This window comes from Hypomesus nipponensis, chromosome 17 (genome assembly GCF_054491055.1).
Source record: "Hypomesus nipponensis isolate SF chromosome 17, ASM5449105v1, whole genome shotgun sequence".
NCBI lineage: Eukaryota > Metazoa > Chordata > Actinopteri > Osmeriformes > Osmeridae > Hypomesus > Hypomesus nipponensis.
Genome location: NC_140377.1, coordinates 13,655,063 through 13,680,686, shown reverse-complemented (window position 1 = coordinate 13,680,686; position 25,624 = coordinate 13,655,063). Strand labels below are relative to the sequence as shown.

The following is a 25,624-nucleotide window of genomic DNA, read 5'->3' as shown; positions in this document are numbered from 1 at the left end:
TGCGGCGCTTAGGGGTGGGTGCCTGGGGAGTGTCATGGCCAGAGAGGGGAATTGTGGGGGTCCCTGGGGTTTGGGGTGAAGAGGCCCCTCTGTATGGGGCTAACCTGTCCCGGTGCAGTGTCACCTTTCTCCCCCTAGGAGGAAGCTGCACCCGGTAAACCCCCTCTCCAGGACGCTGCAGGGTCCCACCCAGTGACTGTCCAACTTGGGGCATCTGCCCTTTTTCCTAAGGGGACTGTAGACCCAGACCAGCTCCCCAGCCACAAAGTGCCTACCCCGGGTGTGCACGTCGTAGTTCCTCTTCTGCCTCATGCCTGCATTCACCAGTTGCCCCCTGGCGAAGGTGTGGGCTGTCTCCAGCTGGTCCTGGAGTCTCCGGGCATATTCCAGTCCCGGGGGAACAGGAGGGCTATCCAGGGGCTGACCAAACGCCATCTCCGCAGGGGTGCAGATCTCTCTCCCCAGCATGAGGAGGGCAGGCGTGCAGGAGGTGGAGTCTTGGACAGCGGAGCGGCATGCCATGAGGACCATAGGCAGGTGCTTGTCCCAGTCACGCTGGTGTTTGGCGGAGACGATGGCCAGTTGCTGTCCCAACGTTTTGTTGAAGCGTTCCACGAGGCCATCACTTTGAGGATGGAGAGGGGTAGTGCGGGTCTTGTGCATTCCCAGCCTCTCACACATGGTGGCAAACACATGGGGCTCAAAGTTTCTGCCTTGGTCGCTGTGGATCGCCTCTGCTGCTCCAAACCTGCTGAACATCCCCTCTGTCAGGGCGTCGACGATGGTCTCTGCCTCCTGGTCAGGCAGAGCATAGGCCTCGGGCCATTTTGTGAAATAGTCCATGGCCGTGAGCACCCAGCGGTTTCCACTCTCTGTGGTGGGGAACGGCCCAACTACATCCACTCCCACCCTCTCCATGGGAGCCCCCACTGGAAACTGTTGGAGCTGAGCATGAGAGCGGCCTGTGGGGCCCTTTCTCGCTGTGCAGTTGTCACAGCGGCGGCAAAAGTCCTCAACATCCCTCTTGTGCTGCCGCCAGTAAAAGCCCTGACGGAGGCGGCGGAGTGTTTTTGTGACTCCAAAGGGTCCAGTCCCCACCCCTCCATGAGTACTCTGGAGCACAGCCTCCCGCAACGCTTTTGGGACCACCACCTGCCACCTTTCCTCCCCTGTAGCTGACTCTTTCCATGCCTGCTGGAGCACGCCATCCGCCAGCCGCAGTCTCTCAAACTTTGACCACAACCCTTTGGTTGCAAGTGAGAGCGCTGTTACCTCCTCCCATGGTGGCCTCACCTGTGCCTCTACCCACTGTAGCACTGGCTGCAGGTCTGCATCCTGTCCCTGCTGTTCCCCCCCATGCAGCCACATCGACAGTCTGCAGCTCACAGCTGACAGGCCCGCTCACCCGACACCCTGTGGCAGAGACCCCCTCCTCGGCACACAGCTCCCTCTACCGTTCCTCTCTCCGCTCACAGTGGCGGCAACCGTCTGCAGCACAGGGCCGGCGGGACATGGCGTCGGCGTTGGAGTGGCGTGCCCCTGCCCTGTGCACCAATGTGAAGTCATACGGCTGAAGCTCTTCCAACCAGCGAGCCACCTGACCCTCTGGCTCTCTGAAAGACATGGGCCACTGGAGAGCAGAGTGATCAGTCCTAACAGTAAAGGGCAGGCCACCCAGGTAGTACTTGAAGTGTCTGACAGAAGCCACAACAGCCAAGAGCTCCCTCCGGGTGACACAGTAGCGGCGCTCGTGTTTGTCAAAGGTTTTGCTGAAGTACGCCACCACTCTCTCCCCCTCTGGCCCCACCTGGGCCAGCACCCCACCCATGCCCACATTGCTTGCGTCTGTGTCCAGGATAAAGGGCAAGGTGAGGTCAGGGGGGGCGAGCACGGGGGCCCCGCTCAGTGCCTGTTTGAGGGCGTTGAAGGCCTTATCACACTCCATTGTCCAAGTGAAGGCCTTGTCCTTCGGAAGCAGGCAGTTCAGGGGAGCAGCGATGCTTGAGAAGCCCCGTACAAACCTCCTGTAGTAAGAGGCCAGGCCCAAGAAGCTCTTCAGCTGTCGCTGGTCGGTGGGGATGGGCCAGTCTCGGACAGCCCCCACCTTGTCTTCCATGGTGCTGATCCCCTCCTTCCCCACTTGATGGCCCGAGAAGCACACCTCCCTCCTCATGAAGTGGCACTTCTCGGGGTGGAGCTTCAGACCTGCGCCAGCCACCCGCTTCAGCACACACCTTAGCGCCCCCAGGGCTGACTGGAAAGAGCTGCCATGGGCCAGGATGTCATCCAGGTTAACTAGACACTGCTGTCGGGGAATGCCATCCAGCACCCTGTCCATCAAGCGCTCAAACGTAGCTGGCGCGTTGCACAGGCCGAAACACAGGACTGTGAACTGCCAGTGTCCTCTGTGGGTGGAGAACGCAGTTTTGGCTCTGGCCTCTGGGGACAGAGGCACCTGCCAGTAGCCGCTGCGGAGGTCCAGTGAGGAGAACCAGGAAGACCCCCTAACCAGGTCCAGTGACTCATCGATACGAGGTAAAGGATATGAATCCTTCCTGGTTACCTCATTCAGCCGCCTGTAGTCCACAGAACCTCGACTTGCCTCCCTTCTTAGGAACCATGACGACTGGTGCCGCCCAGGGGCTGTCAGAGGGTTCTATGAAACCCGCCCGCTGCATCTCCAACACAGCCTTGTCTGCCGCCTCCTGGCGTGCCAGCGGGATACGGCGGGGTTGCATCTTGAGTGGTCGAGCATCACCTGTGTCGATATCATGTTGCACGAGATGAGTCTGACCCACCTCATCCTCACTCAGCGCAAAGCTGTCTCTGAATTCAAACAGCAGCTGCCACAACTGTTCCTGCTGCTCGGGGTCGAGCCCAAGACAGTTCCTCTCCCATATTTTCCTCACTGCAGACTGTGTCCCCTCCTCACCTCTTTTGGATAGCTGGGCTGGGGGGGCGCAGTCCAGGCTCACCAAGGGATGTGTCATGGAGGCAGCTGGAGGGACGTAACACACAGCCATGGGTGCCAGGGGGGTAGGGGAACAGTCACACACAGACGTGGGGGGGCGGGGGCAGCCATGAGTCTGCTGCTTTAACAGTTGGAGTGAAGGGTTCAATGGATTGAGTGAATGTAACATTAGGGGGAGCCATGGTGACTTCTGGCCCTCCCTGAAAGCTCAGTGTGCCCCCATGTAGGTCTAACTGGCAGCCTGTAGCCCTAAGAAAGTCCAATCCCAGGATACAAGGGTCCTGCACAAGGACCAAACTGGGCTCAAACTGAGTCCAACCTGGCACAATGTCTGGCCTCACCAGGGCAACCGTAGACCCAGTGTCCACCAAGGCAGAGCAGGGCACCCCCTCCACCGTGACAGGGACATGACAAAAGTCCCCAACACAGGTCCGGCCCACCACAACAACAGGCTCCATCCGCTCGCCCTCGTCTGCTTCTGGGGAAAGTGAAGCCTCGCTTCCCCGGAGGGCCTCTCCCGAAGATGATGGTGGTCGGGAAAGGAAGCCAGGGGTCCGCACCACCCGGTTTATGCGGACCCCGAGCCGTTTCCCGGAGCTCTGGGGGACATGGGGCAATCCCGCCGCAGGTGACCTGGCTGGCCACAACCCCAGCAGACCCTGGGACCCGGGCGTGTGTTTTGTGCCGCCTGTAGTGACACAGCCCGAATCAGCTCTGTCATCTCAGCTACCCATGCAGGCATTTCCGGCTCTGGGCTGCTCTGACCACCAGCCCGCACAGAGGGTCCGTCCCCCTGCAACCCCATCACAGCCCCAGCTGAAGCCCCAGCCCCCACCAGTTCCCTCTCCAAAGCCATCTCCAAAGCTACCTGCAGTGACTCAGGATGAGCCAGCTGGGTCTGTATGCGCCGCTCCGTAGGAGAGACCGCCTGTATGAACTGGTCGCGTGCCAGCTCGTTCTGCACGGATGGGGGCATGTGAGCATATGCCCGACGAGAGAGGCTCTCAATGTCATTAGCCAGCACCCGCAGAGACTCTCCAGGCTGCCTGCGTCTACCACTCATTTCGGAGCGCAGCAGCCCAGGCTGTACACACTGTCCATAGCGCCTTCTCAGGGCTCCAACTAAAGCGCCATAGTCATGTCTGTCCTTGGGGCTAAGCAGTAGCAAACAGGACAGAGCATCATCCGTGAGGCATAGAGCCAACTGCAGTGCCCTATCTTCTTCTGACCACCCCCGAAAATGAGCCAACAGTTCAAACTGAGCATGAAAAGCTTCCCAATCCGCTTTACCGGAATACTTTGGGGTCTTAACAGGCACGGAAGATAGCGGGGACTGGGCGCCGCCATGTTTGCTTACCATCCGAGCCCCAGATTCCTCGTCCCGCCGAAACGTCGACGTCACCACTTCGGTCCGCCCACCAGAATCCGCGCGAAGCACAGTTGAAGAAGTCCCCATGCCCGCCTCAGCCGCCATCGTCCTAACGTCTTCCCTCAAGCGGCCTCTGATTTCCGACGCCCCGGCGATCTTCTCAGCCATATCCTCCGACGTCCATGCACATGCACCTCCTTGGCCGTAATCGTCCTCCACTTTCACCTTCGGAGTCCCTCGATGCATAATCAACTCCTGTTCGGCCACGGCAGCTAGCCACATAAGTCAGCTAGCTAGCTGACTAACTTTCCCTTTCTTTTTTACTTCTGACACCAATGTAATGACCAGCCTTGGTCTGGAAGCAACAGGCATGGAACAACGTTACAGAATACATATCGTTTATTCAAGGTAACAAAGGCTATTGTTTGGCCGTAGCCTACGCCAAATCAACTAACAGACTCGTACTCGTATTAAGACACAAAGAACAAACGCGACCAGCTCTCTTGAAACCCAGGCGTAAGAGAGAGCTAAAAAGGTTAACCCTGGTCCTAACAATGCCCCATCCCTTCAGCCCAACCCCCCTCCCATGTCCCTCCACCAACCACCAGGATGCCCTGCAACTGAACATTCTGTGCATTCCTGTGATTGGCAGATAGCAGGTTGATCGGCATGTTAGACCCCGCAAACACTGAACCATGGCCACAAAACTCAACAGCCCAACATGCCACACACCTCTGTCTGTGCGGGTCGCTACAATACGTTGAAAACAGTGTCGCGGGTGAAAATGTATTGGTCTCAGCTGGCGCTAGACAGCCCCTTTTGAAAGCAGATGAATATCGATTGTAAAAGCGAGGTTCCCTATTTTTCTTGCTTTCTTTCATTTCGTTGTGAATGCCTTTGTTAATTGCATTAGTTAAATCGCGGTAGGCTACTTATGCAATTTCAACATCAGTGAACACATTTATGTAACAAGATTCATTGATACTGAAAGTAGCCGATATAGGCCTACACTTTATATTGTTGCTTGCCAGCCCCTTTGAAAGCAGTTGATTATCGGTTGTAAAGGCGAATTCGCTTCTAAATGACAACAGAAAGTCCCCATTTTCCTTACTTAGCTAGTTTTATTTCATTGCGACTGCCTTTTGCATTAGTTCAATTGCGGTAGCCTACTACAGGACACCTGCAAAATATTAACTTTGCAGAGTGTCCGGTTCTACAGTTGAGCATGGGCACACACACATATATTTCTGTCATTATTAGAGAGATGACTATTGTATGAAATATTTTGAAGTGAAAGTCTCTTATTCACCAAATGTGTGTGCGTGCGGCTTGTACGGTGGCAGCCTCCCGGAAGTGCCGGCCCTGGTGGACGTGCCATGTGTTTCAGCCCAGCTGGACGATTCTCTGCTGTACACGGTGAGGGAGCGCGTGGCCAAGCACGGCTCTGTATCTTCGCACCCCCCCGTCCAGATAGAGGAGCTGCAGGAGAGGCCTGGGAGTGTGCTGGTGCGCTGGTGCAAGGTAGGAATGGCAAAGCACAACACACACACATAACGACCTGGGGCCTGTACTACGAATCAAGATTTGGCATTAACAAGGTAACTTCAGGTTCAACCCAGGGTTTTCTGTATCACGACGGTGGATCATTTGTTACCGGGGTCAATCGTCATGGTAACTCATGCTGAACACCTAACCTTAAGCAGGTTAAGTTGGAGATCAGAGATCAACCGGTAATGCACCGCCCACTGACCCATTCATTCTTGATGATAATGGCGTCTCCGTTCTTAGAAGATCCTGTGGCGCTTAGTGTGCGGATAGTGAGAGGTGTGCTCAGAAGAGCCAGAACATTTAGAGACCGACAAAACCCTTTGGCATTCCCTGATGAATATCTTTATGAAAGATATAGATTCTCAGCTGAGGGATCTACTTATCTTTGCCAGCTTCTTGAGCCGTATGTTGCCAATGCGACACATCGAAGCCGTGCGCTCACAGTCCCACAGACTGTATGCATAGCGTTGTGTTATTTCGCTACGGGTACTTTTATGTAGTGTCTAGTGGTGCAACTAACGATTATTTTAATTATCGATTAATATGTAGATTCTTTTTTCGATTAATCGATGAATCGGATAAAAAAACAAAAAAGCATACATTTTCAAATTGTATTCAAAAACAGAACTGACAGTAGAAATTCACAGTGCAAAAAATCTTCAGAATGTGCACAAACAGGCACACAATTTTGAAAAAGTTGTTAATATTTGCGTGGATTTAATGCTATTTTCCAAGATGAGCAATTTATTTGAGTTTTGTTTAAAAATTGGAAGGTTGTGAAAGTAGGCCAGACTTTATTTGAATAATCTAGTGTATATTAAAGATTTTTTGATACAATTTTGAAAAAAGTGAAGATTTGCAAGAATTAAGCTATTTAAATTTTCAAATCAAATCAAATGTATTTGTATAGCCCTTTTGCGACGCTTCGCGTCGTGCCTAACAACTCCCCTTACCTGTTCTAAAATCAGCGTAAACCACAGCCTCTTGGGGCTTATTGCTTAACCCGTTAATTAGTAGCGTCACGTATATGTGATCGTTCGAAAGCGGGCCTCACAGAGTACCGTCACACATATGTGATTCTGAACATTCCAACCGACTATTTTCCGATAGACAAAAACTATATGACAAACGCTATAGTATGGCTTCAAAATTTACAATTAGGAGGCTAACAAGTAACACTAGCAGGTAGTATCATTGCTACGAGTATTATGCTAGGTTGCTAGGTAACGGAAGCTAACTAAAAGCTAGCTAGCTTTCGTTTTGAAAAAATAACTCACTCTGGTGGCAGCGTCGGTAATATTTAGAACTCACTCCTCTAAAGGTTAAATATATAATACGAGTACAACAAATTACATCAGTTACTACTAACCAACAAGCGCAACAAGTCTCTAAGCAAGTGTCATTGTGATCCTTGAGGAAACTAACATTGGGTCCAGCAAACCATTCCTAAGTACCGTTGTACTCACTTTTTTTAAAATTAGTGATTTTCTATCATTTTGTTTGAAACTTAATTGAAAAAGTAAAGGCTGTGGACATATACAAGATATTGTTAAGATACTCTTGGGCTGCCATTGACTCCCACGGAACTAGAATAATAATAATAAATATAGCTGCAAGCAGCGATGTGGGTTCCTCCACAAAACGGCAAAATATTATAAACATGTACACTGTAGAAGATCGAGAGTTGGACAACAAAAGAGCAAAACTACTTCATGTTTGGCCAACAACAATAGGCTGAATGGGGATTTGAACTCATGAGCATAATGTTACAAGTTAGTCTCTATCCTCTCTGCTACACAACAACTGTTGAGATTGTATGAATAGAAAGGGCAGAGTATTAGCTTTGGTCAGCTTTGGGACAAAGGTTAGGAATTTCAAAGTGAAATTGCATTAATTTGTGTAGGGTATTTCAGAATGATGTCATCCTGTTTAACTAAACAGATAATCAAAATTATGACAGGCCAAAATATAATGGCTGGATTCCAACCTAATACTTTATACTTTACAGGTCACCATCCCAGCCCATTGAGCTATTCTCAGTGTTGAATATTGTCATGTTCAGTTACTGTATTAAAAAGTAAGCTGTTTCTCCTGTGGTGAGCGTTGTTAGATTCAGCCAACGTTGAAACTGCTCTAACGGTGTGTGTCCACTACAGCGGCGCGGAGCGTCGGCTTCCAATCCATTTAATTAAACCGGGCTTTGACGCTGGTGTAGAGCATTGTGGGAGCGTACACAAGCATCAACGCCCGGTTTAATTGAAAATGGATTGGAAGCCGACGCTCTGCGCCGCTCCGCTCTGCTGTAGTGGACACGCACCGTAATTCAATCATATTTTGACATACCAAGGTGAGATTGTTTGTGGGACTTCAGAATGATCAAATATTGACTGATCCTTAGAGGAGCGAAAATAAACAATAATAAATATATATTAGTGCTGTCAGTTTAACGCGTTATTAACGGCGTTAACGCAAACCCAAATTAACGGCGTCAATTTTTTAATCGCGCGATTAACGCTCTTTTTGGTCTAGCAAACTTTGTAGTTTTTTTTCACATGCTGTTGCAACAACTACCGAAGTTAGAAAAACTACAACACCACACCGGATCTAGCTAGACCGGAAACAAAACAACAGGCACGCCACACACTTGTTTGGCTTGCGATCCGGCTAAGGAGTAGTAGCAGAGCCCGTTTATGGATATTAGACATTCTCTGGTAGTAGGCTAACATTACGTTTGGAGTGGATGGCGAGCGCGAGACGCCGAAATGGATGCCAATAAGATTCTGAATGGAAAGTTTACTTTTAAAAAGTTGCCAAATAGTTCCATTGACAAGACCAAAGTAATCTGTGTGTTTTGTCGTTGTAAACCGAGCTATCATTGCAGCACGTCCAGTCTGAAATACCACTTGATGGCCATACACACAGATGATGCGAATTCTCCGCCCCCTCGTCAAAACCAGGCGATTGCAATAAAAAAAATATTTGCATGAAGCAATCCGAACCACTTTTCCATGTTGATAAGAGCATTAAAATTTGAAAAAAGAATGGGACAAAAAGAAATCAAGGGACATTTAGAATAGATTAAAATGTGCGATTAATTGTGATTAATCGCGAGTTAACTATGACATTAATGCGATTAATCGTGATATTTTTTTTTTAATAGTTTGACAGCACTAATATATATGTGAGAGAACAACGGTTGTGCTCGCCGAAGGCGTGAGCACACCCAATTAAGGCATTGGTTAAAAACTAAGTGTACATTATTATAATTTATTATATGGCAACGACGGTACGAGCTTTCTGATTGGCTAATGGGGAGTCATGCCAACGCGTATTGCCCTCCTCAGCGGTCAATACGGCTCCGTATTGCCCTCCTCAGCGGTCAATACGGCTCCGTATTGCCCTCTGACGTCATCTTCAAAATGAGCGACGAGTGACCTCACTCTCGGTTGACCTCACTCTCGGTTAGTAAGTAGTTAGTAATTGCCACAATTACATTAAGGCCTATAGCAGGGGTGGGGAACGTCCAGCCCGCGGGCCGCATTATTTGGTCCGGCCCGCCATGGCACTGCAGGAACCATATTAAGAGTGCATTATTTGTTGGCAGCAGCACTATTTTAATATGTGGAAGAGGACCGTGGAGGCGCGCAGTGTTGCATACCAATGTACCAAAAAATGTCTGCGCACTCGCATTAAGTGTGGAATTCCTTTCTAGCAAATCAAACCCAGAATAAGTTGTTGGTTTGGCTTAAGCCCCAAAAGTTTACAATGTCTGGCTCCACGCCTGATAAACACTCGGATCGATCAGCAGTCTCAAAAATTGCAGCAATATACAAAATAATACAATCCTTTTCCGTAATCATGATACCCACCCAGAAATGTTCACTGGACCCCCAGTCAAAGCAGGCTGCATCCGTGCCAGCTAACATCACAAACCTCACAAAGAAAAAGCAGTTGCAGCCATCACATTAGGGGTGAGTTAATTAAATGTTTGACCAAATATAGCAGGCCCATTTTTAAGTTGATAATTCTGTACGGCCCCAAATGATTTTATAAATATCCAAATGGCCCTTTGCAGAAAAAGGTTCCCCACCCCAGGCCTATAGGTATAGTTCTATATATATTGTATACAATACAGCGAGGAAGCTGACTCCTAAATGTGCCTTTCATCAACCCCAAGTTTGCATGCTACAGGTCTGTTGCTGCTGGTGAGTTATTTCTGCACAGCTTTCTGTTTGAAAGCTAAAGTATAAGAATGGTTTGGCATTCTACTTCAGATTTTTACACAAAGTAGAGACACGCGCGGCTTCAATTTTACACTCGTCGTTTGTTTGACCTCCTTGTCTATTTGTTTGTCTATGGCTGCACTGCAGCTACAATTCACTGAATCTCTCTCACCAATTAAACGTTGCCCTCGAATAAACGCAGCACCTCAATTGATCATTGTGTAATAAACGCTGCAGTGTTTAATCAAAGGACACATTTGGAACTCACTATACTAATTAAAATTACATCAACAATGACATGTAAAAATAAAACAAGCCAACCGCACAGTTATGTACAGTATACTAATTTAAAACGCGTCTCACAGAAGAAAGTATAATGCTAAAGGTTTCACTGACGTCTTACTTGCAGACTGCATCACGGGCATTGTGCACTATCTATCTATAGTTCCAAGAATCTGTGTGTGTGTCTCACCAACATCACCGACTGCTTCATGGGCACTGTGCATGAGTATACATAAAGTCTCATTCACTCTTAAGGCCGTTATATGGTACTCCGTACTTCACGATTACGGACACATGGGAAGGGCCTACGCATAGATGGAACGCCCTGGAACGCCCTCTCCGTCGTCTGCGGGGCCCTCGGAGAGCTCTCCCGTGCACCGTTGAAATTCCTGTCGATCCGTCATGCCGTGCTGTACAGCGACGGATACCCCTTGGCCGTGATTGGTCCGCTACGACATCGTTTCCAAACGACATCATTTCCGACTTCGACAGAAAGGCGTTTTCTCTAAGGTCGTCTTCTTGAAATACGTCTGTGATGAAAACTTCTTGGAGAGAAAGTTTATTGTGAGCTAGTTTATGCTCTTCTCTAGCGAATTCAGAAACGTGAGTTTGTTGTCTGTGCACTGACTGCCACAGTTTAGTGACCTAGAGTAGTACATTGTAGTTTTGACTGTAGGCTACATAGCCTACAGTTTGTATGAATCTTTTTGTTTTCAATTATATCAGTCTTTTTGTTTATCATTTTTCACATTGGATTATACACTTGGTGGTGGAGAAATGAATTCACAAAACCAGAGCCTTGTCTATATCGCAGGGGTGTCAAACTCATTTTCACAGAGGGCCACATCAGCATTATGGTTGCCGTCAAAGGGCCAGTTGTAACTACGATGTAACGTCAGTAATGATGTAAAAACATGGTGTTTTTGTTGTAGCTTTTGTGAACATAGGGCCTATTATGCTGCAATTGAAGTCCGCCTTTTAATTCTTCGACAATTTGCTGTTTTTCATGGAGGATAAATGTGCATATTTTTCTCAGTGTTTGGTGACAAAATGCAAGAGCGCATAGCGCAAGAGCAAAACTTTTTTTGCCCTTTATTTGAACGCAGAATAGCTTTTTGAGCTTTATGTAAAATAAACATTGCCGTTTTCCAATTGGTAAAACCTTGTCTAATGAAGGTGATGTCTTCATCATTTCTGGCTCCAAAATGTCAACAAGGGAAGCAGAAACATGCTAGCTTGGCTGAGTACTCTAACCAAGTTCGAGAGCGATAACAACTTGGGTTGAATGCCCGAGGACCTTGACTGAAAATGCACATGGGGTACGTTCGCAGAACCGGCTGCATTGGAATGCTGTCATTCAAACCATGCTCGCCTTCACCCAGTTAAACTTTGCGTTTAATGTGCATACACTGCTTTCTAGAGGCGGGATGTCGTCACTTTGCCGTAACACAATAGAAATGCATGGTGAGAGATGTCGTTTATGGTCAATGCACGCTGTAAAGCAGCGTAGACTTATTTCAATAGCCCATTAAGCTTCCGCGGGTCACATAAAATGACGTGGCGGGCCACATTTGGCCACGTTTGCTCTTTCAGGTGGTTATATTGCATTAGACACAGGCTTTAATATAATATTATGCGACTGCACCTGCAGCACTCATCGTCTGACTGGTGACAGCTGGTAGGAGGGTCACACGTGATGAGAGGTGGGAAATAAACAACAACGATTTCTAATTTACCAAAACGCAACAAAGCAACGTGTTTTCGACAAAAAAACGCTTCTCCACCTACTGTTCTGGCGGTGAATTGTTTTCAGCACCCCCAGCCTTCGGAGAACCATAAAGGCAACAGAAATGCTAATTAATCCGTCCTATCCGGCGGCCCGCCCATCCGTAACGGAGTCGGAGTACCATACTGGCACCTTTACACACACACTGACACTGAGAGGGAGACAGGCAGTATACTCAAATGCAGATACATACCTGCCAACTTGTCGCTTTTCGGTCAAAATCGCAGTTTTGAATGGGAAAATGTCATCCACGTGAATCGTGTAGGGGGGGGGTACAATTTCCCATAAAGGGGAGTTTCAAAACCTATTGCGGTCGTCTTCACATTAAAACATCTTTGGTGAAAAGGCATTCGATTTGGTAAATTGGGAATTCTTATATAAAGTATTAGAACGATTTGGATTCAATAGTAAATCAATACAGTGCATAAAGACATTATACCACCAGCCCACTGCTAGAATCAAAATAAATGGAAACCTTACTGACAAATTTAGTATACAGAGATCAACTCGACAAGGCTGTTGTTTATCACCCACTCTTTTTGCGCTTTTTATCGAACCTTTGGCACAAGCGGTACGCCAAAATGAAGAGCTTCACGGAGTTATAGTAAATGACAAGGAACATAAAATAGGACTTTTTGCGGATGACGTCGTAGCCTTCCTCGAACAACCAAATAAATCACTACCTGTATTGATGAAACTGCTGGAAATGTACGGACACCTTTCGGGATATAAAGTAAATGTTTCAAAAACACAAATTTTAACACTTAACTACACCCCACCAAAGGAGATTCAGGAAGCATTCCACTTAAATTGGAACCTAAAGAAAATTAGATATCTGGGAATTACCATCACAAAAGGACTATCTAAACTTTATAAAGCCAATTATGATAAGATAAATCAGGAGATACAAAAAGACACGGAAAGATGGTCTACTTTACCACTAGATCTTAACTCAAGAATTGAGATTATCAAAATGAATGTACAACCAAGACTTCTTTATTTATTCCAGTCCCTACCAGTAGAAGTCCCCCAAACCCAATTTGTGACCTGGGACAGGATAATATCTCGGTTTATTTGGGGAGGCAAAAAACCAAGGGTTAGGTACGAAACTCTCCAGTTACCAAAAGATAAAGGAGGTATGGGTCTCCCAAAACTGAAAGAGTACTTCTACGCGGCCCAATTTAGGCATATTATATGCTGGTGTATGCCAGATTACACGGCTAAGTGGAAAGACATGGAAATAGAATTTGTAAAATATCCCATCCGGAGCCTTATTGGAGATCAAGACATATACAAAAGGATTAAAAACAATATAGATTCAATTACAACATTTACTCTTGAACTATGGTTTAGAGTTATTAAAAATTATAAGATAAAGAAAGAAACAACAGTTCTTAGATGGGTAGCATTTGACAGTAATTTTAAACCAGCTGAATATGATAAAGGATTCAAGCAGTGGGTAGACAAGGGAGTCACGGCATGGTGTACTTTAGAGAAGGATGGGGCACTGGAGAGTTTCCAAAACGTGAAAGATAAATATAGCTTGGATAAACAGGAATTCTACAGGTACCTACAACTAAGAGATTATTATGAAAAAGAAATCGAGATAGACCCCTCCACAGAAGTGAATGGTGTGATCCAAATTATAATGAATACATACAAAGGAAAGAAAATAAAAATCATATCTGCTTTATATCAAGCATTGACAAAAACTAAACATTCAACTAAATACATAAAGGAAAAATGGGAATCAGAGTTTAGTATGAAAATTTCGGATGATGATTGGCAAGACATGTGGAAAACACATCAGACGACCACTAATTCGCGGATATGGAGGGAGTTCTCTTGGAAAAATCTGGTCCGTTTTTTTATCACGCCCAAGGTCAAGAGCAAATATAATAACACAAATGTATCATGTTGGAGAGAGTGTGGAGTAAAGGATGCTGCAGACCACTCACACATATTTTGGAAATGTAATAAAGTATTTAAGTTTTGGGGAATTGTACATGAAACCGTACAAAATATATTAGGTTATGATATTCCAATGAGCTATATGGTACTATACCTTTGTAATTTCAATTTTACCAAAGAGAGTATAAGAGTGAGAGATAAATATTTGATTAAAATACTACTGATAGCTAGTAAGAAGGCTATAACTAGAAAATGGGGTAAAGTGGAGCCTCCTTGTAAGAAAGAATGGGTAGACATAGTAGAAGAAATCTATGTAATGGAGAAACTGACACACCGCCTAAGACTACAACAAGCACAGCTTGAAGAAAAGTGGGAGAAATGGACAATATTCAGAACCAAAACCGGCGACGAGGAATATGGACAGAAACAAATTACTTAGATGAAGACATGAAGAGAAAAGAAGTACTGCGAGAAATGTAACTCCCAAGCCAAATTTTTCTGTTTGGTTCCTGTTTTGTTTTTTGTTTATCGTATTATTTTTGATTGTGAACTGTGAATTTTGAAATAAAAATTTAAGTGAAAAAAAAAAAAAAAAACATCTTTGGTGATATGTCACACGAGTCATTTGGCCCATCACAATCAAGATAACGGCAACGTTTTCTTTGAAAAGCCCCTGGCTGCAGCTTTCCCGCGGGTGAAATTAACTTTTCACGCTTCCACTACCAGGCAGAGGCCGTTTATGGAGAACGGTGTTGTTGACATGTTTAACGTTTAAATGAAAAGCAAGCTTGTCGGCTGAATAAAATGTATCACCTTTTTCAGCCCTTCTGGGTTAAAGCAAAAAAGTAGTTGGTGTATATAAAGAGGTACCTGTGTTTTCCCTCCCTCAACACGTGTATGCTTCTGTGTCTACATGCTCATGTGTTTGTGTGTGTATAGGTGGACGACGACTTTGCAGCACAGGACTACCGTCTGCAGTACCGACGGAGTGCGTCGGACCAGTACAAGGATGCCTACATCGGCCATGACTGCGAGTTCCTGGTGCTCCACCTGGACACACACACCGAGCACCTGTTCAGAGTGTGTGCCCGCGGTGAGGGCCGCACGGAGTGGAGCCCCTGGAGCGTCCCCCAATCCGGATATACCACCATGGCGCCGCATGGTAAACACACACACACATAGAAATTTGTACGTCAACAGTACAAACAGCGAGGCCCTGTGCGAAATTGATGTGCAAGACCCTGCTCATTGACACATGCAGATGAATTGGGGCCACATATGAAGCATTGGTTAACTCACTCCTCAACATAAATAGTCCCACGCCAGGTGGCGTAACTGGGATTGGAGGTCTCGAGTTCGTAGCTTGGTGTGGGTAAGCTTGGAACAGAGAGACTTGCGAGCAGCAAAACGACCCTTTTACACAAATCTGGGCCATACATTTTTAACAAGCAGAATAATACAGCATCATCATTTACATTTAGTCATTTAGCAGATGCTCTTATCCAGAGCAACTTACAGTAAGTACAGGGACATTCCCCCCAAGGCAAGTAGGGTGAAGTGCCTTGCCCAAGGACACAATGTCAGTTGGCACGGACGGGAATAAATCTGGCAACCTTCAGATTACTTGTCCGATTCCCTAACCGCTCAGCCATCTGACTCCCTGACATCATCTTACACATAGTCCCAGCTACGACTTTTTCTCTCTCTTCCGTGTTTTTGCAATTGTAGTCTTTTAGAAAAACAACAACAAAAATGATTTAAAACCACTGGCTTTACATCATCACCACATTGAGCCTACCACATCTTCCCTACAAGTGTTGACAAATGTATCCAGCAATCCTCGCAGTGACTTCTTAAATTCTACCGTTATATAAAAAAAAAAACGAAATTCTCAACAGCCGACTCATGCCTGCGATATCAGTCCCGCTCTCATGCAATCAATATCTTTCTCCTTCATTGCAGTGAGTGAGCAGGGAGATGAAGCGAGCACGCATTGCATACTGAACAATCAAATAATTGACAAATCAATAAAAAAATAAAAAATAATCCTGGGACCTAGACTATGCATAAGGTATTTCATTTAGAAGCATGTTGGGTCAAAACAGTGCTAAACAATTATTTGTAAAAAGGCCAGAAACAAGGCCCTTTACAGGCTCGATGCCCTGTGCGGTCATACAGTTGGCAAAGCCCTTGCGACAGCTTTGTATACAGGTATTGTATGACCATACAGAGATACACTATACTATATGTTACACACTTAGTACAATTGCCCCTATGACAGTTGGCACATGTACAGTATGTATAATGTGTGTCTGCTCCATCAGAGTGGTGCCCAAGCAGTGAGGGCTACATCCTCAGCAGTAGACGGAACATCGCCATGCGCAGTGACTCATCCTCTTCCAGAACCCCGGTCCTCTACTCCAATGCTCCAACCTACTTCTGTGGACAAACTCTCACCTTCAAGTGAGTGCACACATATACACACACACTCTTAACACACTTTCACTACTGTTAGATAATTCTTTCATGTGTGTGAGTCAGTAATTTTGTGTGTGTGTATAGGATCTCAGCCATGGGTCTGGTGGACAAGCAGGACAGCATTGGAGTGTGTGTGGATTGTGAGAGTGGGGCGGAGTCTCTCCAGAGAAACCAGGCTGTCTGTATCTCGACCAATGGTAAGCACATGTGCCTCATTCCATATCCACTCCTTGCATTACTTAATGTAGACCTAATAGTATTACCATCACTCCCTTCTCCCCAGGTACAGTGTTTGTCAATGGAAAAGAAATGACCAATCAGCTTCCGGCTATCACCTTGGGCTCTGCTGTGACTTTTGAAATGGAAGTTGTCAATCTACTGCCTGTCAGCAACAACAACTTGAGTGATGGGGGCAACTTCAAGCTAAGGGTGACAATTGGCACAGGGAACAGGGAAGTGGTCTTTGATTGGCTGCTGGATCAAGGGGTGGACTGTTTATTCTTTGGCTGCTCCTTTACCCATACTGGTTGGAAGGTGTTGGTGTTTTAAGGCCTCTCATTGGACAGGAGGGCTGTCAATTAAGTAAATAGCACTGGCAGCATGACAATCCTGACTGCTGGACTTCTCAACCTGCTTTTTTGGCCCAGTCCCAAACCAATGTTTTAACTCCTACCCCCAGATATTTTTCCTTCCCTTTCTTCCAGATACTCACTGATGCTGCTTTGTAAATCTGATGGATGAGGTGGATGTGTCAAAGTCAGTTGGTGTCCTGATGAAATGACTAAAGGGCTACATTGGCCTCCACCAAAATGCAAACATGTTTGATAGATCAGATAGAGAGATTCATCCATCTGGCTTGTTTTATGTTTTCAAGGAGCCATTTGGTTTTGGGTGTAGGTACCAAATTAGGTGTATGTTTTTCAACACACACAATTCTGTGTGTTTTTTATTTGGACCTGTCTTGCATCAAAAACAAGAGCGTTGTTTACAGCTTACACCTTTTTTTGCTGATGATAGCCCATCTGTGCATGTCCTCAATAATGAGTCATTACTGTGGTTATCTCACCAAGGAGGGGTAAAGCCCACACAATAACAATCCTTGGGGGCACAAAATGGCGGATGTGGCAGCAGTAACCTGTAAGGAGGATAGTGTGGTCTCTGTCTCAGTGGTGGCTAGATAGATCACAGGAAGAGACGTACTTTTACACTGTACGACATCAAAGGGCCGGACTGCAAAGCATCCTGGTCTGGCTCCACCACAGCCATTGTGAAACGTATTCTCCTTTTAGTGATGCAAGTGTGTGTCGACTGTTGTAGATTTTGTGACAGGCATTCTGATTTAATTGAGTGAATTAATTTATTTCTGTAGTTCTGTCCTTCTTTTACTTTTCCCACATTCTTTTTTTGGCCAATTTACAAAACAGTATTTAAGTAACTTGTAATCATTGTATTTTCTGGTAGGAAATGTGTTTTTGTTGGTTGTTGGTTTTCTGTGAACCTAGGATGGAAGGAGCCTGTGATTGGTGAATGTCAAACTTGCTGCCTAATAGGTGAAATGATGGAACGAATGAGTAAGATATTAATGTCATAGGAGTATGAAATTTACGACTGATGTGACTCAATTCAAAGTGTGTCCTTAAAAAAACAATGATCTTAACATAGTGGAAACTTACTTTGACCTACTGAACTATGTTGCTTACATGAAGGTGACCATGTCAGAGCAGGGTGTATACTGTAGGTCATTCCTGGATGTGTTGGTATCGAAGCTAAGATACCAGTGGTCAAGTACGAGAAACCCTGTTCAGTTCTTCATGCCCAACTAATCATGACTGCTTAAGGCTGTAGAGGAATGTAGAAGAACGAGTTGAAAGTGTTTTTTTTTTATGAGAAATTGAATTCTGACCAGCAGACATTGGGGAGGGAGGGGGGGACGGGTGTGGTATTATAACTCTGTTAAGTATTTCAATATTTCATTTTCACATATTTAGCAACTTTACACTATTCTGGAATCTATGTAAAGGATTAGGACATAGAAGGGCTGTTAATACTAGGTCTTCTCATTGTATTGTGCTTCACACTTAAGCTAGGTTCCATAGACCTTTTTCACAATAGCCAGAAATGCGTCAGCAATGTGGAAGTGGACTTCCTGTCAAGCGTCAACACATCAGAAGAAAATGGATCCGAGACTCTCTTGAGAGTCTTCACAACTTCGCTCACAGATTTACCAACAATTACATTTTCTGACGTTGCAAGACTGGTGGAGTAAAACTCTGTCACAAAAAATAATAAAATAAATAAAGGGTACACATTTTTCCATGAGGAATTTGTCCATTAATATCAATGTAAGTGTGAGCGATCAGGCTAACTGTTAGCCACTGAACTGGGCAGCGCAACAATCAAGCAAAAAACGAAACCATCAACATTCTTACGTGCGTATCCCAAACATGCTCATAAGGAGTAGGCTAATCTATGCGCTTTCAAGAGCTACACATTTTAAAGAGACACTTAAGCTACAATGTCTTTGGTAACGGCCCGTAAAACTAAGATTTGTCCTACAATAGATTCTACGATCAACTTAGGGTGCGTTCACACTGCGGGCACAGCGGGGCGTCGGCTTCCAATTCATTTTCAATGAAACCAGACATTGACGCTCGCGCAGGGCATTGTGGGAAGGCGTGCGGCGCGTCAACGCTCGCGTAGGGCATTGTGGGAAGGCGAGCGGGGCGTTGACGCTCGCGTAGGGCATTGTGGGAAGGCGAGCGGGGCGTCGACGCTCGCGTAGGGCATTGTGGAAAGGCGAGCGGAGCGTTGCAAGTTGGATTTTCTCAACTTTATGCAAATGAAGAGCGTGAAAACGCTAGCGTTGGCCAATTGGGTTGGTTTCTTGTAAAGTAGCAACTAGCAACTGTTTGTCATGGTAAACATTTCTAGGTTTGACAATTTCAAGATGGAAGAGCAACTCATTGTATGTGTGTCTACGCACTCAGTCTTGTTTTATACGCCTCTGTACTATTAAAGAGACGTTAACAAAAAATGTATACCTGGCGCGAGGTTGTCGGTGTCCCTGCACTTGTCCATGACACCGTTTTACACAAACTACAGTGACCTTAGAACTACAAATCTGTATAAACCTTTCTAACACGCCCCTGAGCGTGGTGTACTGTGGGAAGGCTAGCGGTGCAGAGCGTTAAAAAACGCTGTAGTGGACACGCACCGTTTCGACGCTTTCAGGAAACGCAGCCATTAACTAGAATGACATAATTAGCGTGTCCACTCTGACATAATATATGTAGAGTATAGACTAGAGGATATAGACTACCATAATAAAGCATTAGTCTGCTTTTAATGAAGAATGATGGTATCAATTAGTTCTGTATGGATGTCCAAGTGAATGTCTTGTGTGTAGAGACAATAATGTTAGCCGAATGCTATCTTCAGTTAAACATTTTCTCTGGCAATGTCTGTTGATGTGCGTGTGTTTGCGTGTCAGTATCAATTGTAGTAGACGGGCAGTTTTTGTGAGGGTTAGATGCTACCCATCTCAGAGGAAAAATGAGGATCCTCACAAACTAGAGGTTTGATCACTGAGTGCACATGTTCCCTGTTCTTGTATTGGCAACCTGAGCTTCTTACTGCTGTTGCAGTATTGTTCACTAGCTGCAGTTGCAGCTCCTCTGGTTTCAAGAGGCGAACAGTGATCCCTAAAACGTAGTCGTCTAGGTAAAGTGTCTGCTGCAGACATAGTGTAAGGGGCCCCATTATCGTCCACAACCGTTTCTTCCTCTAATTTCTTAAAGAAGATTACATTTACATTTATTCATTTAGCAGACACTTTTATCCAAAGCGACTTCCAAGAGAGAGCTTTACAAAAGAGCATAGGTCACTGATCATAACAACGAGATTGTCCCAAACATTGCAAGTAGCCAAAACATGAAGCATACATTGTGAAGAAGCTAAACAAGTGCCAAAAGGGAAGACCCATAAGAGCATGCAGTTATACAATACAATTAAAACAACATGAACCACAAAAGTGCAGGACTGTACCAGTAGAAGAATAATCAACAGTAAAATATTTCACAGCGAGTACAAGACTTAGCTTCGTTATATCTAACCTAAAAGAGCAATGAGTCACTTAATAAGAGTCATTGTGATCCTGGAGGAAACTAACTAACAAGTCCAGCCAAGCATTCTTAAGTGCCGTTGTACTCCCGGAACAAGTGCGTCTTGAGCCTTTTCTTGGAGGTGGGGAGACAGTCAGTGTCCCTGATGGAGGTCGGGAGCTGGTTCCACCATTGGGGGGCTAGGCAGGAGAAGAGCTTGTGTTGGGACCGGGCAGTCTTGAGCGGTGGGACCACCAGGCGGTTGTCTGAAGAAGACCGTAGGTGACGGGTGGGGGTGTAAGGTTGCAGGAGAGACTTGATGTAGACGGGTGCAGTCCCGTTCACTGCTCAGAAGGTCAGTACCAGGGTCTTGAATCTGATACGGGCGTTGATGGGTAGCCAGTGGAGAGAGATGAGGAGCGGTGTAACATGGGAGCGTCTGGGTAGATTGTAGACCAGGTGGGCCGCTGCGTTCTGAATCCTCTGAAGAGGGCGGGTTGCACATGCTGGGAGACCAGCGAGTTGCAGTAGTCCAACTTGGAGAGGACCAGTGCTTGGACTAGCAGCTGGGTGGAGTGCTCAGACAGGTATCTCCTGATCTTCCGGATGTTGTAGAGGGTAAATCTACAAGACCGGGAGACTGCGGCGATGTGGGCCTTGAGGGAGAGCTCGTCATCCATGGTAACCCCAAGGTTCCTGGCAGAGGATGAGGGGGTCACCGTCGCAGATCCCAGGGTGATTGACAGATCGTGGGAGATGGAGGGTTTAGCCGGGATGATGAGAAGTTCAGTTTTGGCGAGGTTCAGCTGGAGGTGGTGCTCGGTCATCCAGGCGGAGATGTCTGCGAGGCAGGCTTCAATCCTAGCTGAGATCCCCGGATTGGTCGGGGGGAACGACAGGTACAGCTGTGTGTCGTCGGCGTAGCAGTGGTAGGAGAAGCCATGGGAGGTGATGATTGGTCCAAGTGAGGTGGTGTACAGAGAGAAGAGGAGGGGTCCAAGGACGGAGCCCTGTGGGACACCGGTGGAGAGCTGGTGAGGGTCAGACAGTTTGCCTCCCCAGGAGACCTGGTAGGATCTTCCCGAGAGGTAGGATGAGATCCACTGGAGTGCAGTGCCAGTGATGCCCATCTCAGAAAGTCTGGAGAGCAGGATCTGGTGGTTAACAGTGTCAAACACTGCAGAAAGGTCCAGCAGAATGATGACTGATGACCTCGAAGCCGCTCTGGCAGACTGGAGGGCAGTGGTGATTGAAAGGAGGGCAGTCTCTGTGCAGTGGCCGGTCTTGAAGCCCGATTGGTTGGGGTCAAGCAGGTTGTTTTGAGAGACAAAGTTAGACAGTTGGTGAGATACAGCACGTTCAATTGTTTTAGAAAAGAAGGGTAGCAGTGATACCGGTCTGTAGTTCTGGAGGACAGCAGGGTTAAGGGAGGGTTTTTTGAGTAGAGGGTTAACTCTGGCCTGTTCGAAGGCAGAGGGGAAGGTACCAGAGGTAAGAGAGGAGTTTAAGACATGGAGAAGAAAAGTTATGATAGAGGGGGAGATGGTTTGAAAGAGAGGGGAGGGGACAGGATCAAGGGGGCAGGAGGTGGGGCGATGAGAGAGAATGAGGTCAGAGAGCTCTGACTCGGACAGGGGAGAGAAAGAGTTTAGACATTTAGTTGGGTCAGTCATGAATGGTGAGGGGGTAAGAAAGGTGGGTTTAGGGAACCGACTGCTAATGTCGGAGACTTTTTCCTCAAAGAAGGAGGAGAAGTCGTCTGCTGTCAGGGTGGAGGGGGGGGTGGGGGAGGTGTGTTAAGAAGGGTGGAGAAGGTAGAGAAAAGTTTGTGGGGGTTTGAAGCAGAGTTAATTTTGTTTAAAAAGTAGAGGGATTTAGCACCAGTTATGTGAGAAGAGAAGGATTTAAGGAGGGAGTGATACTTATCAAGGTCCAGACCGTCTTTGGACTTGCGCCATCTCCTCTCAGCTGCTCGAAGGGTGGACCGCTCTTCACGAATAACATCCGTAAGCCACGGGCAGGAGGGAGAAGATCGCGCAGGCCTGGTTGACAGGGGACAGAGAGAGTCAAGTGATGCAGTTAAAGTGGTTAACAGGGTGTCAGTGGCAGTGTTAGTGGGGTGGGACGAGAACTCATCAATGGGAGGGGGAGGGAGGATGTTACAACCGAGGAGAAATGGGAGGGGGATAGGGAGCGGAGGTTGCGCCGGAAAGTTACGAGGGGAGGGGAGGTAGGAGGGGTTGGAGGGAGAGAGACAGAGAATTTGATAAAGAAGTGATCAGAAATATGCAGTGGGGTTACAGAGGTTAAGTCAGTGATACAGTTACGTGTCAGGATGAGGTCTAGCTGTTTGCCTGCCTTGTGGGTTGCCGGTGTGCTCAGCAGCGTCAAGTCAAAGGAGGTCAGGAGGGACAAGAAGTCGACAGCCTGCGTTCCCTGGAGGTGGATGTTGAAGTTCCCAAGGACTATCAGGGGGGTTCCATCATCCGGGAGGACGCTGAGGAGCATGTCCAGCTCCTCCACAAAGTCAGCAAGCGGTCCTGGTGGGCAATACAGAACAATTAAGCATGCTTTGATAGGATTAGTTATCATCACATAATGGTGTTCAAATGATTTGGCAGTAAAGGAGAGTGGTGTGGATGTGTATTTAATATGAGGGGAAAGAAGCAAACCTGTCCCACCACCCCACCCGGTTGAGCGGGGTGAGTGAGTGAAGGAGTGGTTGACGGAGAGAGCAGCTGGAGTTGCAGTGTTCTCTGGGCGGATCCACGTCTCTGTCAGCGCAAGGGCATGAAGAGAAGCATGGGATGCAAACGCCGGGATGAAGTCTGCCTTGTTCACAGCAGACTGGCAGTTCCAGAGCCCTAAAGAAAGAGAGAGGGCAGGTGGAGAAGATCTGGATATGTAGTGAAGGTTAGAAGTTGACTGTATATACTTTGTGACATATCTACGTCTACGGGTAGTGTAATGAACAGGAATGCTAAAGAAACACATGCTAGCTAAGAATAGGTTCAAGGTAGAATTTAATCTAATTATGAAAATAAATAGGTTGATACTTATCAGAAGAGGTGATCCTCCTCGTCGGCCTTCCTTGGTGGACTCCCGCAGGTAGACTCCTTTGTCTTTGTTCGACTGGGTCTTCGTGCGCCGAGGCTAGCAGACGAGGCTGCCTCTGTAGTGCTAACCGCCTTAAATATGCAAGGCGCAGCTGACAATGACCCTAATTATGTAAACAAAGGTCAGGGTCTCACGCGGCGGCAAGTACCCTGAACAGATCTCTAGCTAGCTACTTAACTTAACGGCCTGGATAGCTGCTGTCTAACAGTCCTGCCCAGACACAAGAATTAGCAACAACACAACACAAAACTATAAGTTAAAGTCACTTACTTGGTCAGGAGGCAGTCACGACGTACATTCAGTAAAAACACTATTCGCTCAGAATCTGGTTACAGAGTCAGGGCTATTTAGCTGCTTTCTACAATGACCCTAATTATGTAAACAAAGGTCAGGGTCTCACGCGGCGGCAAGTACCCTGAACAGATCTGATACATCATAACTTGTGATAATAGCCGAATTGATGTAGCCACCATTTTGAATTCATTGAAAAACGTTTTTTCTTTACTCCTCCTACACATGTTGTCCAATCCTCACCAAATTTGGCAGAGAGTATCTTCAGACCAAGCCTCACAAAGGCCTTCACACGATTTTTGGATTTTCAGAACCGTTTGCCCGGTACAGGCAATCAAAATGTGCCGTTAAGCCAGCAAACAGGAAGTTGGGTCGTATCTCAGCAAATCTTTGATGGATTTGAACCAAACTTGCTGCATGCACTCGGAATCCTGTTCGGAGTGTTTTATGGGTCATTTGACTACTTGGCCACCACATTGCTGCTTGCAGCAATATTTTGTCATTAAGTTTTGTTCAGTTCATTGTTCTCATAAAAATGAACGTGTTCAATGACCGCGTTCTGCACAAAGCTGTCAGCCAATGAAGAATACATTTTCCAATAGAGTCAAATAATTGGTCATTCTGAACTTTTGAGTTGTACCCATAAATGTTGACGATGATACAGACAGTGTTGTTGTTACTGACAACATGACAAAGAAAGTGACCAGAATGGTCACTGTCTGAGTGCAAAATGCTACCATTAAAATTATTCTTCAAAATAATGACTCCAGCAGAGCGCTCAGAGCCCATTACAAAACCATAAATCATTACCCCACTGAGATCTCCAGAAACTGGCATCAGAAGTAATCGAATGAGATTCTTGAAAAAAACTGTCTGTCTTAAATTGTTTGGCAAATTAAAAAAGTGCTTTGCGCTTCACAACATTTCTTAACCCCCTTGCATTCAATGAGCTTGAATGAATTCAGCTCTTAGCGTTAAGAGCTTCTTAATGGACCTGGGAAACCCGGCCAATATGAACAATAAAATACATTTCTAAGACGTAGTTGGTTCGCAGTTGCAAATAAAGTAGGTGAAAATGAGCCCAAGCTCTGCAGATCATGTAAACTTAAAACTGTGTGAAAGCTTAACCAAAATTGAATAGCAAAAAAAAAATGTTTTTAATATGGCCAGCTCAAAATTACAGCCTTAACTAGCTGGCAAAGGGGGCTAACTCTGTAGAGTAGTAGGGATGTTTGGAATGTTAACGACGGCTCATTACAAACAACGGCAACATGTTAAGGAAGCCCGAGAGAGGGATGACTACTATAACAGCAGCAAACGCTGTACATCAGACACCTGTTAGTGCAGCAGATCTTCATGTAGGCAGGATGATTTCAGAACCATTGATAAAGGCACGCCCTCCGACGAAGTAAGCCGCTTTCCCCTCTTACCAAACTTTTTCTACAGCTGGCCAAAGTTTATTTAACTTTTCTCTGTCCACAGTTGATAAGTCCTCTGCAAAGCGCAAGTTGTTGTCACAAAGGAAGGTTGACTTCTTTGCTGCTTTCC

At 46.3% G+C, this 25,624-nt stretch overlaps 1 protein-coding gene across 2 annotated transcripts in view; it reads left to right on the top strand.

Annotated features, from left to right (window-relative positions):
• The window catches only part of crlf3 (cytokine receptor-like factor 3), a 50,054-nt gene extending 31,175 nt beyond the window's left edge, over nt 1-18,879 (top strand). The window contains exons 5-9 of one of the 2 annotated variants that reach the window (XM_084676701.1): nt 5,684-5,861; nt 15,030-15,252; nt 16,415-16,553; nt 16,653-16,765; nt 16,852-18,879. In XM_084676701.1, coding sequence (XP_084532827.1) covers nt 5,684-5,861; nt 15,030-15,252; nt 16,415-16,553; nt 16,653-16,765; nt 16,852-17,117 — 919 coding nt within the window. In that variant the 3' untranslated portion in view covers nt 17,118-18,879. Of the gene's footprint in view, nt 1-5,668; nt 5,862-15,029; nt 15,253-16,414; nt 16,554-16,652; nt 16,766-16,851 lie in introns of both variants that reach the window. The other variant, XM_084676700.1, reaches the window with a different exon arrangement.
• Nucleotides 18,880-25,624: the final 6,745 nt, after the last annotated feature.